The sequence below is a fragment of the Columba livia genome, chromosome 1, assembly GCF_036013475.1.
Source record: "Columba livia isolate bColLiv1 breed racing homer chromosome 1, bColLiv1.pat.W.v2, whole genome shotgun sequence".
Lineage (NCBI taxonomy): Eukaryota > Metazoa > Chordata > Aves > Columbiformes > Columbidae > Columba > Columba livia.
The window spans coordinates 10,160,845-10,176,089 of NC_088602.1; the positions used below are offsets into that span (position 1 = coordinate 10,160,845).

The 15,245-nt window shown below is 37.2% G+C and overlaps 1 protein-coding gene across 5 annotated transcripts in view; it reads right to left on the reverse strand.

The window, feature by feature from the left end:
- Window positions 1–15,245, reverse strand: part of GRM5 (glutamate metabotropic receptor 5) — a 267,524-nt gene that overhangs the window by 12,842 nt on the left and 239,437 nt on the right. For 3 of the 5 annotated variants that reach the window (XM_065035120.1, XM_065035055.1, XM_005512943.3), the window contains 2 exons: window positions 2,312–2,407; window positions 568–729 (listed from right to left, as the gene is read on the reverse strand). The exons of 1 other annotated variant lie outside the window; for it this stretch is intronic. In XM_065035120.1, the coding sequence (XP_064891192.1) occupies window positions 568–729; window positions 2,312–2,407 (258 nt within the window). The remainder of the gene's footprint in view (window positions 1–567; window positions 730–2,311; window positions 2,408–15,245) is intronic. One more of the 5 variants, XM_021280135.2, reaches the window with a different exon arrangement.

Below are 15,245 nucleotides of genomic sequence, written 5' to 3' on the forward strand. Positions count from 1 at the left end.
CATCACATAGTATACCCATCACTGCTATTTTATATCACTTTCCATCTTGAAAATTTCCAAACCTTTTGTGACACTAATATACAGAGATAGTTAGGCCTTAATGTGAAAAATATCCACGCCAGGTTTTCAACACAAAACCAATATTGTATGGGGGATCTGAAAACATGAGCTGAACAATATCCCCCAGTATGAAATGGCATAGCACTTTTTAGGCTGAAAGGATGTAAATAAGGTTTGGTCAGTACCACAAGACCACTTCATCCCAGGAGATGACGAGATTTTTTTATCATTCACAAATGATCAGACATCTGCATCTGTTGTTTTCCATCTGTGCTTCCTCCCAGTGACTTCTAGCACTGGTCTGATACTGAGACAGGAGAACGACACCTACTTCCCTTTCTGCAACTACTACACTGTCTTGGGGAGGTTGCCAGGCTATTCAGTGACAACTCTATGTAGCTCATGAGATTTGACAAGAACCACTGGCCAGGACACTGCGGCTGGAGACAACAAAACACAGCCATCAAATGCAATTGCACTCTCTGTTAAGCAGCAGGTGTTCTTAACTGTTTGAGTAGGTCTTGTAGCTGACAGTCTTGCTGTGGAACTATTAGACTGACACAGTTTCCAGTCTTTTTGACTGTTAGGGCATCCTCTTTAACAGGAAGCTTTTTCTCCTCTCTACTTGATTCAGATCGATTACAGTCTGGAATGCAAACAGATTCTTCACTGTGAAGATATAAAATATAAAAAATAAGTTTTTCAAGTGTATATATATATGGCCAGGCAAAACAGACCTGAATACTGTACAACAAAATACAGTTGTTTGACATTTACATGTACTTTTCTACTCTTCAGAATTCTCTTATGTAGTGACTCCAGATAGCTTTTAAATGAAGACTAAATATCACTGAAGGAAATGCAATGTAGTAAAAAAAAAATAAAATCTAGACAACACACAGACAAGAAACAGAATCCCAGCTGACAAAAAATAACAAGGGTGTATAAATTTTGTATGACACTCAGCAATGAATGTTCCTGATGTTACTTAAACAGCAGGAGTTCCCCAGGTGTGTGATATGTGGCGTTCTAGCTGATAGCCTTTTGTACATGAGTGAATGTTGTTGTACCCAAGGGGAAAGTAACACTGCACAAGTGTTTTACCAAACACCCTCCTACAATGATAAAATTCACCTGTGATGCAACACTTGGGAAAAGTAAAGGTATAATTTGGTCATGATGTGTTCTAAGGTTACACTTGTAAATACCTTACAGGGGTCAATAAGTAGATCTTTTAATAAACAATAAACAAAATGCTTTTAACTTGTAGCAGAGTGTAACATGATGATAAAATGCTTATTAAGAGTATTGTTTCATGGCAGATTTATAACCATCAGCTTTATAATATATGAGGCTTATTCATTTATTAATGGAGATGTCTGGAGAAATTGATTTTGTGCCCTATGGGAGAGTTCAACATTTGGAAATCTGACTGGACTCAAGATTAGATGAATACGTGAAATCTCCAAGTATTTCACAGAATTAAATAGTTTTAAATATTTCAATACAAAAACATATTGAAACAGTTCATCCCAGTGACACCCAAAAGATGTAATATTTGATATTCATTAAAATTGTAACATTGGTGTATAATGTCATGCAATATATAATAGCCAGAACAAAATTGAAAATAAATATATAAATTAAATTAAACTGAGAAAGCTATGAAAAAGATCTTCTGAAATCTATCTAAAATAAGTATGAAACCTTTCCTTAAAAACACTCTAAAACTCAACATTTTCCCCCAAGATATTTTGGTGGAGAACCAGCATTTTCATATTTAAAAAGTTTTCATCAGTTTCTCTCTTCATTTTGCAAAAGCTCTTTTTATTCTGAAAGCTTCTTTGGTTAGACCTACTGTAACCCTCTAATGTGTAGTGGGATCACCATTCTACAGGCATTCTGGAGCTGCTTACTCCAATTTTGAATGCTTTCCTGCTTCATCTGCTCTACTAGTTGAGTCAGGTGTAAGGCTTCTCCTACCCAAAGCACCATATTATGACAACATCAAACAGGACACGTGGTTTGGATCAATCGAATGAACATGGTGCAGGTTTTTTTTTTGGCAGTCAGATGGAACACAGAAATCAGCAGTGGCCATGTGTTTTCTTTTGCCTTTTTCTCTTCTAAGCACACTATATGGGATGCACAGGAATTACAGACAGAGGACCTGGCCTGGCATTGTCCCAGGGTTGCTCCTCTTGTTCACAGACATATCACACTGCCCTAAGGCCACTTGCTGTTTGCTTACCTGGTCATTGTAGCTCTCCCACCATTCCCCATACTCCCTTTTGGGGTGAAACACTCTATTTCCGACTTGTGCGGGGCCAGTCTCCTGCCTTTGTACCTAATAAATCACGACAACAACAGGAGCAAACAGAAAGAGGTGATTGTGTGCTCAGCTTTCTGTGACAGCTGCTGTGAAAAGGGCCATGCACATAAATGCTACCGTGGCAGTGGTGGGGTATAGTGCAAAGCAGCTGTGGGAGTGGTGGAATTACTGCATAAATCCCCAGACCTGTGCTAGAGCAAATGAGGCTATGCAGGAGAGGTGCTCACTGTTTTCTTTATATATATATATATATATACACATACATATATAGGAGGAGCTAAAAAAATCTACAGAATAAATAATATGCTAAATTTTTGTCTTCAATATTTTTTGGAGTTAGACCAAAATGTTTGGCTCAACAGTTTAAGGGAAACAACACTTAAAGTAAGGATCAGTGAGAAATCAGCTGGTAGCCACGTTCTCAATCCTAACTCAATCTCTTTCTCTGATTCCTCATTCCTGAAACAATTGACTTGTTCCTCTGCCTGTCAAAGCAAGAACCAATGTAGCTGATTGCCTGGATAAAATTTGTGTGGGCTAGCAGTTCATGTAATGAATGGGCCTTCCTCTCTCCACCAGCAATAAAAGGAGGCTAGATGACTTACTGAGAGATGCAGACATAAATTCCAGTTAAATCAATCCAAGTCCCAGAGCCCAGTGCAGTACTGTGAATGTTTTAAATTCCATACCTTGCACTTGGATGAAAAATTCACTTGGATAAATGGTTTAAATCTTGAGGATCTAACTAATCCCTGAATAGGATACCAGGATAAGACCTGGTCATTGTTTACTCTCTGAACAATTAATTGGGATGTGAGCATTGAAGAGGTCTTATGTTGGCTCTCTTCCCAATGGTGAATTTCACCCTAATTGTACAAATTATCCTGCTAGATATATATATTTAAATGTTTTAATGAAACTTGAGGAAAACGCCTACAGATGTCTTCTCAAAGTGTTTGTAGTATCCTATTCCCACATGCTGTGGGTTGCATTGTGGATATTGAACACAATTCTGTATGGAAGCTTGCACATTTTAAGACTGCTAACATCATGGAATAAATTACTTATTTATTGCTTGTCCATTAACCTGATCTAGATAGCAAAAGTTACCTTGAAGTGAACAGCCCTGTAAAAGAGAAATGACCTGAGTGCACACAAAGTGAGGCTGAACTTTGGATGCAGTTATAGCAGATTCTCGGAGGCAGTGTATATTGCATAAATAACTGAGGAAGAAGCTTAGTGAATCTGAGTGAACCAGACACAGTAAAATGAGGTGTGCTCAGTGCAAAGAAGTCCTTTAATTTACAAATTATAACCTTACTGAAAGGAGGAACAACAGGAGCTTTGCAGACTGGCTACCAAGGTTTCAGTGCAATCCAGAGTGCAGTATATGCAGTGCTCTCAGATAGGCATGAAGCTTGCACAGGGCACATAAATATTAAATAGAAGTCGATTCCTAGAGCAGAGGAAAAACTGGAGGAGCTTATAGAGCAGATGAATTAACTGGAAAATACAAAGGAAGTCAAACTGGATCATACAAATTCAACTGGGATAGACAGGGAGAAAAAGCAAAGAGAAAAGAATGTGTAGAAACTTCACAGGAAAGAAAAACAAGTTTGGGTGAAGGTGTTAGACATCAAGGAAAGTAGACTTTAGGAAAAGTAGGAAGGAGAGGGTTACGTTTAGACCCAAAAACCAAAAGAGATACTTTGCGCCCTGCAAGACAGAAGGAGAGTAAGACTAAGGGAAGGAATTTGGAGACTCTAAATGCTCACAATAAGAGGAGCACTGAAAAACAGCCAACAGAAGGAAACAAGAGGTGAGTGACCTTGGTAACTCCATCATGAAGAATCCCTGGTAAGGGTGCATGTGACCCAGGCAGAGAAACCCCTCAAATTGTCCATTCCCCAGTCATTAGCATAAATTTCACTGCCATGAATGTCAGCAGAGAGACTACTATGAATTTCCCAAGTTTTTCCATCCATTCAAGAGCAAATTCCACCATCAGAAATCATACGTTGCCACAGAACACCTCAAAGCTTTGAACCATAGTAACTGTTCCACTGCCATTAATTCAGTGCTAAATATCCATGTGATTATTAAAACAGTGACCTAACTCTAATCAATGATTCTAGTGTGCAAAGTGCATGTAACCAATGCATGGAATCTGCGGAGTTCTTTGGGTGACTATTCTGGAAGGAACACCAGAGATTCTGCAGAAAAAGGGCTTTCAGACCAGATGAAGGACATAATTTTGCTTCAGAATGTCTTGCATTAGAAGAATGTCCCCTTCCTGGTTGTTAAAATAAATTATTGTTTTAAAATATTTAATGTGAGGAAAAAAAAAACAAAACACTCTCAAACATTTCTTCACAGTTGCCACTAAAAATGCTAATGTGAAAATTAGTTTGTTTTTTCGGCTGGTGTATGGAGGAGACATAAAACACTACATTTGAGCAGCCTTTGCAAGAAAAGATTTCTCTTTGTCAATTCGAGGACTATACATTGGTTAGAAAAGAGAGACATTTCTGTACAGAAAGGCAGCTACTGAAGTCTGTTGAAGGATTTAAAAGATTTTGTGTCACTTTTAGTGTTTTTTTGGGGTCTTTGGGTGTGGCATTGTGGGCTATGTCATTTTTTTTGCACAGGGTGAGTTGTCTTAAGAAAAATGCTCAATATGTTTATTAAGTAGTGATCAGTGATAGGACATTTGGGAAGTAATCCCCAGTAATTCAATCACTGCAGTGCTTGTCCATTAGTCAAACACTGTGTCACATCACTGTCTTACACAGCAGCACCCTGCACTCTCCAGGGCATCAGTAGAGAGAAGGAAACTTAATCCTGCGCAGAGAGAAACCATGTCTGCACTTGATGTATATGTGATACATGGCAGGAAACACCAGTGGGACTGCTCGGGTTTGGAGGATTTTCCTTGCCTTCTCACCTTCCAACTAAACTCCTCTTGTAGACCAAAATTAATAGATGCTATGGGAAATAAAGGGGGAATATGGGAATCATCATCCTGAATGAGACCACGACAATGTTGTGGAAACCAGTTTTAACATGCAGATCTTTTTTCTTTTTTTTTTCCCTTTCATTGAAGGTGTGTGTCCCTGTTCTGACAAGAGCTTTAGATATGGATTTTATTGAATTATGCTTATACTTTAGAACCAGGAGCTGGTATCCTAGTGGTCCTTCTCACTCTAGCTTCATGTTAGAGTGAGACCCAAGTGTGCTCATGGCCCCTTCTGGTCCTGCTCTCTCCTGGTTTCCATGCAGAGGGTCCTGGATGCCTTGACCACCAGTCCATTCTATATGGCAGTAGATGTCCTATCTGGAGGATGTTGCTGGGCCAGACGTAGAAGATGTGCCATAGCCCACATTTCTATATAGTTTGGTCAAAACTTGGTCAAATCCTTGATAAATAGTCTATGGGTAGAATGTTGTAGTGGTACACAGTTCCTGTTAAAATGTCCACACTACACTGTCTGAGAAAGGCTGCCCAAAAGACAAATGGTTGCAATAGTGAAAAGTAGTTGCTTCAGACAGTCTGTCCTCTGAAAAAAAAATCTAGCAATAGGAAATTGACTTTTACTCTCAGGCATATTTTTTTAACTCTCCCCTTTTTCAGTACAAGTTTAAAAGATGTCTCAGAATACTCTTTTAAAAAAAAATACAGTGCAAAGCAAAGGTAATTTGCTGTGTTGAAGATGGAGAGCTGTCATCAATCCATATTTCAAACACAATCTCATACTGCATTGCAGAAATGTTATTAATTATTGAGCACCAAATGTGTGTTTCGCACTGCTAATCCCAGAGGAAGAGTGTAGCTCTAATCAACACGGGAGCAGTGTCCTAATGAAACTGCACCTTGCAAGGGAGGAAAAAGTGATGTTTCCACAGAAACACTTCAGGGGAGGGAGTTTTTACGGCCATATCTCATTGTAGGGCAATGGTTAATGGCATATTGGGAATATAAGTTCAGCATGACAGTGACTAATTCCTAAGATCCTTGTTAATTAATGGGACTCTAATTTTTGGTCTGAGATACTGAAAATGGTATTAAGTGTCTAAAACTCTGAATCAAGCTTTTTCCCGCAAGTTAACAATAATCAAAGCAGGTAATATCTATTACAGATTTCAACCCTGAACTTCTTATTTTGGCTATTTTGGAATAAACCTGAAACAAGAATTTTTTAAAGCCCTGAAAAATGAAATTAATGGAGGATAGAAAGGGAGAAGAGAGGAGACAAGAGGAGATGGGATTCAGAGCGGTTTACGGTGTAGTGAGGAAATACTGTCTTTTTGCTTTCCATGATTTTCACAGAGTGTTTTCAATGTGAATATGCCTGGAACTTGGACAGATGGCTGAACATTAAAAAGCCATTGATGTTTCTGGACCCAGTTAAATATTTTAATTATCAGATCTTACATACAAATAGTATTATTCACCTGCAATACTACTTGGTCTTGGTATAAAGAAATGATGAAGAACTTGCATTTCATAGCAGACGAGATAAGGCTGGATTTTAGACTGGGTAAGAAAAAATATGTATGAAAATTTCTGCATAAATAGTGAAGAAAGAAATAGGAAAAATATTTAGCACTGTAACTGTATGGGCTGTTTTGAACTGCAAAAATACCATGTTCATGAAAATGAGTTCTGTGAGACTGGTCACGCTCTCTTGACATTGCATCACGTCACACTGAATACTTTTAAAGGAGTCTCAGCTTATTGTGTGACTTTTTCCCATTTATATAATGGCTAAAATAAATTATATATTATTAAGCATGGCACTTTTTCTTCCTTTTAAAAAGAATCATCATAAAAACATTGTTTGCTTAATAGCACAATTTCAGCCAGCAAAATTATGATAAAGACCAACCTGCAATGGTTTTGTTTTTTTTTTTCAAGTGCAGCATAATATTTTCCTTTCTTTTTCTTTTTCTTTTTTTTTTTTTTTTTTTTTTACAGCTTATTCTAATTAGACAATAATATGTAATTGCAACTGCTGAATTAAAATGACATTGATGGAATTATATACAAAGCATCATACCATCTCAAGGGAAGATTAGATATGTAGCAAAATATTGTCAGAATGTTTATTTACCTTCTGCCAAAAAGAGTATTTCTGAAATGTTGGACAAACCATAGTATAGAATTTTTGTACATTAGGGTCTTGTTTACAAAACACTTATTGTTCTATACATTCTTTTCATTATACTGAAATTCTGTCCTCTCTTTTTCAGGTATATACAAATAGAGATGCCATAGGAAGATCTCATTATTTTATTCATTATGTTGAAAAGAGGAGCTACAGCTCATTTGCTCTGAAGCATTTTAAATGTTAGAAACTTCTCTAGGTTTGTGAAATGGATGGATAGGGGTCTGCTTTGCAATGCCTTACCTTGACATTGTTTTAACATGACATTTTTCAGTTTTGCTGGCTTACAAGAAAACTTTCTCTTTTCCAATGCTTTTTATTACCTGCATCTGTTACGCTATGCTGTATATTTAATATATTAACTCTTTTTTGTTTTCTAATGTTTTACATCTTTAGTGCTTGTCTATTAGATTTTTAACCTTTCTTTTTCTGCTACCTCAGTATTGCATTGTGGCCTGTAAAATTATTTGTTGTTGTTGTTGTTTTTACAATGTGTAATTGTATTATAAGTCATCAACTGACAGTAAACGGAAAATCACCACAATATATAATGCTATAATCAAAACTGCAGCAAGCTAATAGAGAGTTTTGTGTTTATGTGCTTTAAAGGACACCTGCCTTGAATTTCAGTCCCAGTTGTTAAAAAACATCTGTAACCAAATGCAGCTAAGTCAGCTGAAATTACAGCTCTACCAGTCCTCACGAACTTCCAGTATTCAAATACAAATACCATTCTTTATAATTCATACAGGTATTTCCATAGTGACAGCCTGACCCATGTCTTGTCTGGACCTCGGAAGGAGAGTGGATGCCCCAGGCTTCCTTTTGCCAAATTAATTAGAATGCCAGTTCTTGTCAAAGTTTATGCTGGAAAGAACCATAAGTTCCTTCAGTAGACAAACCTGGGCTCAGGTCTGATGACATTTTGCAACAGGATCTACATCAAGCATGTTAATGGACATCAGACTATCTTCACAGCTTGTCTGGGTGCCCTTCAGCATGACTGAAAAGAAAATATTGATGTAGTATATGGTGGCATTTATTTGTCACCAGAATTTTAGAAGACAGACTTGAAGATGAAAAAAAAAAGGTAAAAGGGGTAGACACTGTTATTAAAAAACACAAATTCCTCCTGAGGTCTTTATTCCCCTAAAAAACCAAACCAAAGCAAACCAAAGCAAACCAACCAACCAACCAACCAACCAACCAACCAAAAACAAAACCAGAAACAAACTGCCAGGTCCCTTCTTCACCATTCCTTCCTTTTCCTTTTCCTTTTTTCTTTTATTTTTTTTTCTTTTTTTTTTTCCTTTTTTTTTTGTAGTACACTAGCAAGACAGCATTTTGCAATCCAGATCATATTTGTGTAAGAGTAAGCAGGGAACTGTTTACAATGTAGTTTAATTTGTACAGTTCACCTACGATATTTAGTTCAAAATGATGGAGACACTGTTGTCTTAGTAATATAAATAATGGCAAAAATTAAGCTAGAATATTTGTGCTCAGTTAATGCAGCCAAACAATTTATATCAGTCAAACAGCATTTCACTTAAATTTGAGGGCAAAATTAAAAACAACAAGACTAGCACCGCACAGAAATTAAAAATCATTGTAATCAGGGCATTCAAGAATATCACTTCATTATACAGATGGAATGTTTTAACAGCAATTTATCAAAATCTTTCAGACTTTGTACCTTTCACTGAGTTTCATAAAATATTCTTCAGTCATTTCACAATACCTGAAGTTTAATTAATCACAGTATCAGGCGTGTCCAAAAAGACAGCAGGACTAATTTATTTAGGGAAAAATGAAGGACTCAAATTATTCAGTAATCTTGCAATCTAAATTTTTGTAGCATATTAGATTAAAATAGTTCTGAGTGATCCATTTGGGAACTGTTTCATTAATAAATGAAAACTAATCAGTCAAAAGGATAATGACTTCCTTTTAAAAGTCAAAGATATTTTCCTGCATGCATGAAAATTATTTTCTATCAAGGCTATGAAGCAAACCAATAATATCTTGTTGCGTCATTATGGATATCGCTTTTTTTAAATAAGAGCAATACCCTTTGATCCAAACTTAAATTGGTACCTGCTCTAACGAAATGACATTGTGTAAGAAACTTAACCCTCACTTTTTTGCCATTGTCTCATAGTACAAAGACATCTTAGCACTTCAGTGCAATTTGCAGTCAACGGTTCCCTTAAATAGCACCTGTAGAAATTAACATTTTTTGGGGTACATGATGATTTCTCAGTGACATATTTTGCCTTACAGTAATCTCTAATCTTGTTTTCTTCAACACTTTAAGTTTTCAGCTTTCACAGGAATTTCTTGCATTGAGATGAGCAATGTCTAGAAGCTGGTCACTGCTACAGTGCAAAGCTAATAATAAAGGCCTGGTGGATGAAGCACTTGTGGGTACAAGAGATGCAGGTTGGAATCTCTCATCTGCCATTATCTGGCATTAAAAGTCATTGTTCTTTTCACCAGGTTAGAAAATAACCCTCTGCCTTTTCCAATCAGTGTTCATTTTCTACAAGACAGAATGGCTCCACCAGGCTCCCTTAAGAAAGGAATCCATGCTGGCATAACTGACAGGCTGCTGATATAACTCTGTATGAGGGGTGATACAACAGTCCTGAGATCAGTATCGTGAGGTTATAACCTCTTCTATATTCAGTTTCATAATTCTATGAGTAAACCAATGCAACTACCTGCAGAAACTGCAGAACCAATGGTTTTTATGAAGTTTGTGACTGCCATCCTATAGAAAGTTGTGTTTTCCTTTGTTTTGCGAGGCAATGGACTGAATGGAGTGTTCTTAGTGTACTGTGTGACCATCAGATCAGTAGGGGTATCTTAGCCCCCTGGCTCTGAAAAGGGTGAATATGAACCTATAAACCATGCCCTGACAAAGTCTGGTAGGTAAAAAGTTTTAACAAATTAGTTTGGAAGAGGAGTATAGTGTTCTTTTATCATCGTTCAAAATGTGTCAAATAAATTGTTCAAGCTGCATAAAAGTTAAGTCAAAACTGGCACTTGTACTATAAGAAATGTGCCCCAGTAGAATATTCTGTAGCAGAAACTCATGATCAGTATCTTTCTCAATGGGCGTACATGTGAGGAATGTGAACCAGCTTCAGCTTTCCACAAAACTCCCCAGTTTTTCTTGTACTCCAACTTCTTTACAGGACTGAAAGCTTCGTGTTAAGTAAGAGCCCTTTTTCATCTCTCAGGCAACTTATCTTCCTGAGGCATAGGGAACTGGAGTCTCTCACATTTACACCTGAAATCCTCATGCTGATAACGTACAGGCATATTCGAAAAACATTTGATCATGACTTGATGGCCATGGATTAAAATTTATCCACTTATTCAAAGATGTGGCTTTCAACTGGTCAAAATTCGGTATCTGAGCAATAGGAATTTCATTAATTGCATCCTGGAGTCCCTTGGCATAGTGTGTGTAACAATGGCAGAGGTTTATTCTGATGGGGATTCCCATTTGTCTGGGAACTCAGTGTCTTCCTGGGGCTTTCTTAATAATGTAACATAGCAGTCATCAGGCCTTGAAGAAGCTGTTTAAACAGCTGAGATTATTCAAGCTCATTCAAGCCTGAAATTTTCAGTTCATTTAGTTTTTCAGTGCTTTAAATGGATTCCAATCAGATTCAGAATTAGGAATGTTTGAAAAATATTCCTGAGGAAAAAAAAAGGTGCTTGATTTTTTTTTTTTTTGAGAAATTTCAATTCAGGCTTCTGAAAAAAATGTTCTCAAAATTATGATGCTGACATATGACATGCTGATGTATGATATAATATTTAGACTGCAATATTTTTAAACCATGAATGGCAGCTTCTAGGCTGATCCAAGCATATTTTTCTTATTTTGTGGATCAAAATAGCTCCTGTTTGAATTGTAATGAAATAGATACAGTCATAAGAGAGAAAAAGAGAAGAGAGAAGGGGGAAAACCAGCTGTTCCTTGCAGAGAATAGAGTATACAGTGTGGTGATAGACACCTGTTTCCAAAATATTTCATTATGGCACAGTTTGGGTCTGTCTGATATAAACACTAATTTTAGCCACTGATGGTCTAGGGCTGGATCCAGTCTGGTGGAAAAATCTGCCTTACTTAACATGTTTTCTTTTCGTATGAAACAGAGGATGGTGTTTAACAGCACAAGAGCTTGGACACCTGAATGCTTTCTCTGATGCCTGAGCAAGGCAGACACTTGGTCCCTCAGGCTGCTATAACTGCACCAGTGCAGTGCTTGAAAGGGAGAAAAAATGCTCCCAAATGGCACCTGATTCTAAGGTGGATGTCTGAGCATCTTTGTCTAAGCTGAGTAAAGATAAACAAGACTAATGGTGATTTATGCAACAAAAATTCTGTGGTTCCCCTGAGGGTGAGTGTTGCATCACTAGTGCAGGGAATCCCCACTCCTGACTGAAAACTGTCAGTCCTATCACTTCTGTGGATGGATACATAGCAATGCCCAGTTCTGGAATCACACAGTGGCAGACAAACTTCTTAAGAAGCCAAATTAATACATTAAAACCAAAATGAGTAGTCCATTTGCTTTGATAGCCATAGTTTATGGTTAATTACTTAGGAAATACCACATCATGTAGTAAATCCAGGTGGAAGAAAGCACGGCTGCCACACTGAGCTATTAAACTTTAGTCTCAATGAGATTTGTTATTTCCTGTGAATAAGTGTCTATGATAAGGTGCAGAAATCTATGTCGACCTTTCTCTCTTTTGTCTAGTATTGCGGTTTTCACATCTGCACAGAGAAATTATATGCAGTACCACAAATATCCACTGTATCTTTAATATGGCTAACATTATCTGACTTTGCTGGTGATGTTTCTTTCCTGTTGAGTGATCATATCTACATGCCTGGGCAACATATTGAAAATACTGCTCAGTCCTTTTGCTTAAATTAAAAATGACTTTTAGCAATCTTAACTCATTTAGAAGATGATAATGTCTTATATTGTTTCAGGAGAGTACTTTTGCCTTGTACTGGGCACCTACCAGCTTCTGTCTTTTGAGAATGTCATAGAAGAAACCTGAATGCCTCCCACATCATCACAGGGACCATGGCCAACTGGCAGTTAAAAAAACATGCAGCTACCTAATTCCTTTCTTCTGCTTCTCACTGTCACTGAAAATATAAATAAATAGGAAAGCATATGAATTATATCCCTATTCTGCAAGCAGAGAGCCTTACCTGGGGATTGCAAGTATTATCTGACTGTGGGGGACTACGGTGGGTCCGAGGATTCCCTGACAGAGGACATGGGAACAGAAATTAGCCTTGAAGATATCAAGGCCTACCCGTGAGAAAGATGGGAGTAAAGGAGTATCCGGAGATGTTAAGGATGTACCCATGACAGAGAAGGGAGTAGAAGACTAACATTGATGATATCAAAATTAGCCAATGAGATGTTACTGCTGTAACTTGTAACCAATAATGAAGAGACACATTAATTGGTAAAACTGTATAAAAATGCACTTATGGCAATAAATGGCATCTACTACTTTCATCCTGGAAGAACTTGGTCTATGTCGTTTGTTCATCTCAACCACGACATCTAACCGCACTCTTCTTTCAGAGGTTCCTACCCCACTGCCTGAACAGCTCTGCTGTTTGTGTCCAGGTCACAGTTTGATATCTGGAACGATGCCAGGTTCCTTTTGTTTTTCCTATGCCATGTTACAGCCTAAAACAGTGCAGAATTTGCTGCTGAAGCAACTGAACAATGCTGAAGGTGGGTTAGGGACCTCTGAAAAAGCAGCTAATGGCAGAAACCGTTGTGGCATCCATGACCAACAGTGACTTGAGAGGAATTTAAAGGATTTGTAGGATTTTTTAAGACTTCTTAGTACATATATGTGGGAGAGACAGAGTATTTAGGGTTGTTTTTAACACTTTACTGATTGCTCAGAACAGTTAATTATCTACCTTAAAGGGAAGCTAACTTTTCTATAGCTAGGTAGAGGGAGATGAATGTACTCAAGGAGTCAGTATATGTAAGCTTGGGAAACAGAGCATGTATGGTTTAGGCCATTTAAAGACATGTCCCAGAAAAGATAAACACCTACAGTTGTTAAATTCCTGTATGGAATCCAGGGCTAAGATATTAAAAATGAAAAATAAACTTTGGAACACCTGTTGTATCTCCCAGGCCAAGTTTAGCATGACTGAGACTTTTTCATGTGCTGTTCTGGCTAGAAATATCATAGTAGCAGCAGGTATTGTAGCAGAAATATACAGTCCTTATCTTACCTGGGATATAGAGTTGTTTGAGAATGAGGAAAGGATAAATTAGCTTTGTTTTGGACTCTTGCAAAAGGGCTGTGTAACATATATAATAATAGTTCCTAGGACATTAAGGTAAAATTTGCTCAATTTATTTATGACCTTATGAAACTATTTGGTAACATAACTGGGAACAGAAGGTCTAGATGCCTCTCTACTCAAGTTGTGTATTGTTGACTCCAGCTATGTAATGTTCAGAATTCTCGTCTGGTTTGGTAGACTTACTTTTAAATCAGGGTAGAAAATCTTTTGGTGAGTACTGCTGAATCACAGTAGCCTACGTGAAATGGTTTTCGTTTCACTAGGTAATTATTAGTTTTACTCTCTCTCTCTCCATATTTCAGTATGTGAAGATTCATTCCAACACATATCCAAAGCTTGCCTGAGTTTTATTAATTGAAGAACACCCCATACAAAATGTCTTTTAGGACCCTAACAGATGCATTGCTTTATTTAGGCAAAAGCAATCTTGTTATCTGTAATTTTGCAGCTGATGTGAAAGCTCTGAATGGAGCATTGGCATTATCTGTTTGACAATGATTTGATGCAATACTACACTGTGCTATAAATTAGTGTCAGGAAGCAAAATGCTAATGATAGGGGCTCTTCTATGCACTGGTGACTTAAATAGAATGTTTCTTTAAAATTCAGCAGTGACTCACTCTTTTAAATAAAACCTCTCTGAGCTATTTAAATAATATCATGTAGCTCTACTGCATATTTCCTTTGATTCTGAGTACTTCACTGTTTACTTGAATAACTATCCAAACAAAGTTTTAAGCATTTTACTAAATAATACCTCAAAATATATTGCTTTATGCTACACAACTTTTTAAAACAAATGTTTGAAATTTAAGTAAAATGGTCAGCCGCTGTTTGCTCATGCTCTACAGTGAGGAAGAATTGAAGCTGAATGTGGTTTTCTGTTCTTAGAGATGATATCAGACATAGGTGAAGTTCTTAGAAGCATTTTAAATTTACTCAGCAAATTTCAGGACTTTGTTTTGTTTTCTTTCATGCAACCAAATAAGCATTGATTAGAGAGACTTTCCCATGACTGATAGAACCAATTTGCTACTGGATTCACAAATCCTTCAGGCACACATTGACTGAGCACTGCTAAACTCACTGGCACCATCACAGTTTAACCAGCTGAGGATTCAGGAGTGTTTATGTTGCAGTTCTAAGTATTGATGAACACTACTGATGACATGAAAATGTTTTTCCAGGTTTCAAACAAAATGCTCTGGCTCTTTATATCTAGGCAAATAATGTCAGTGTATCAGCTTTGTGCTGCCTTTTCATTCCTACACACACATATTGGACACTTTCAGTGCTCTTAAGGATT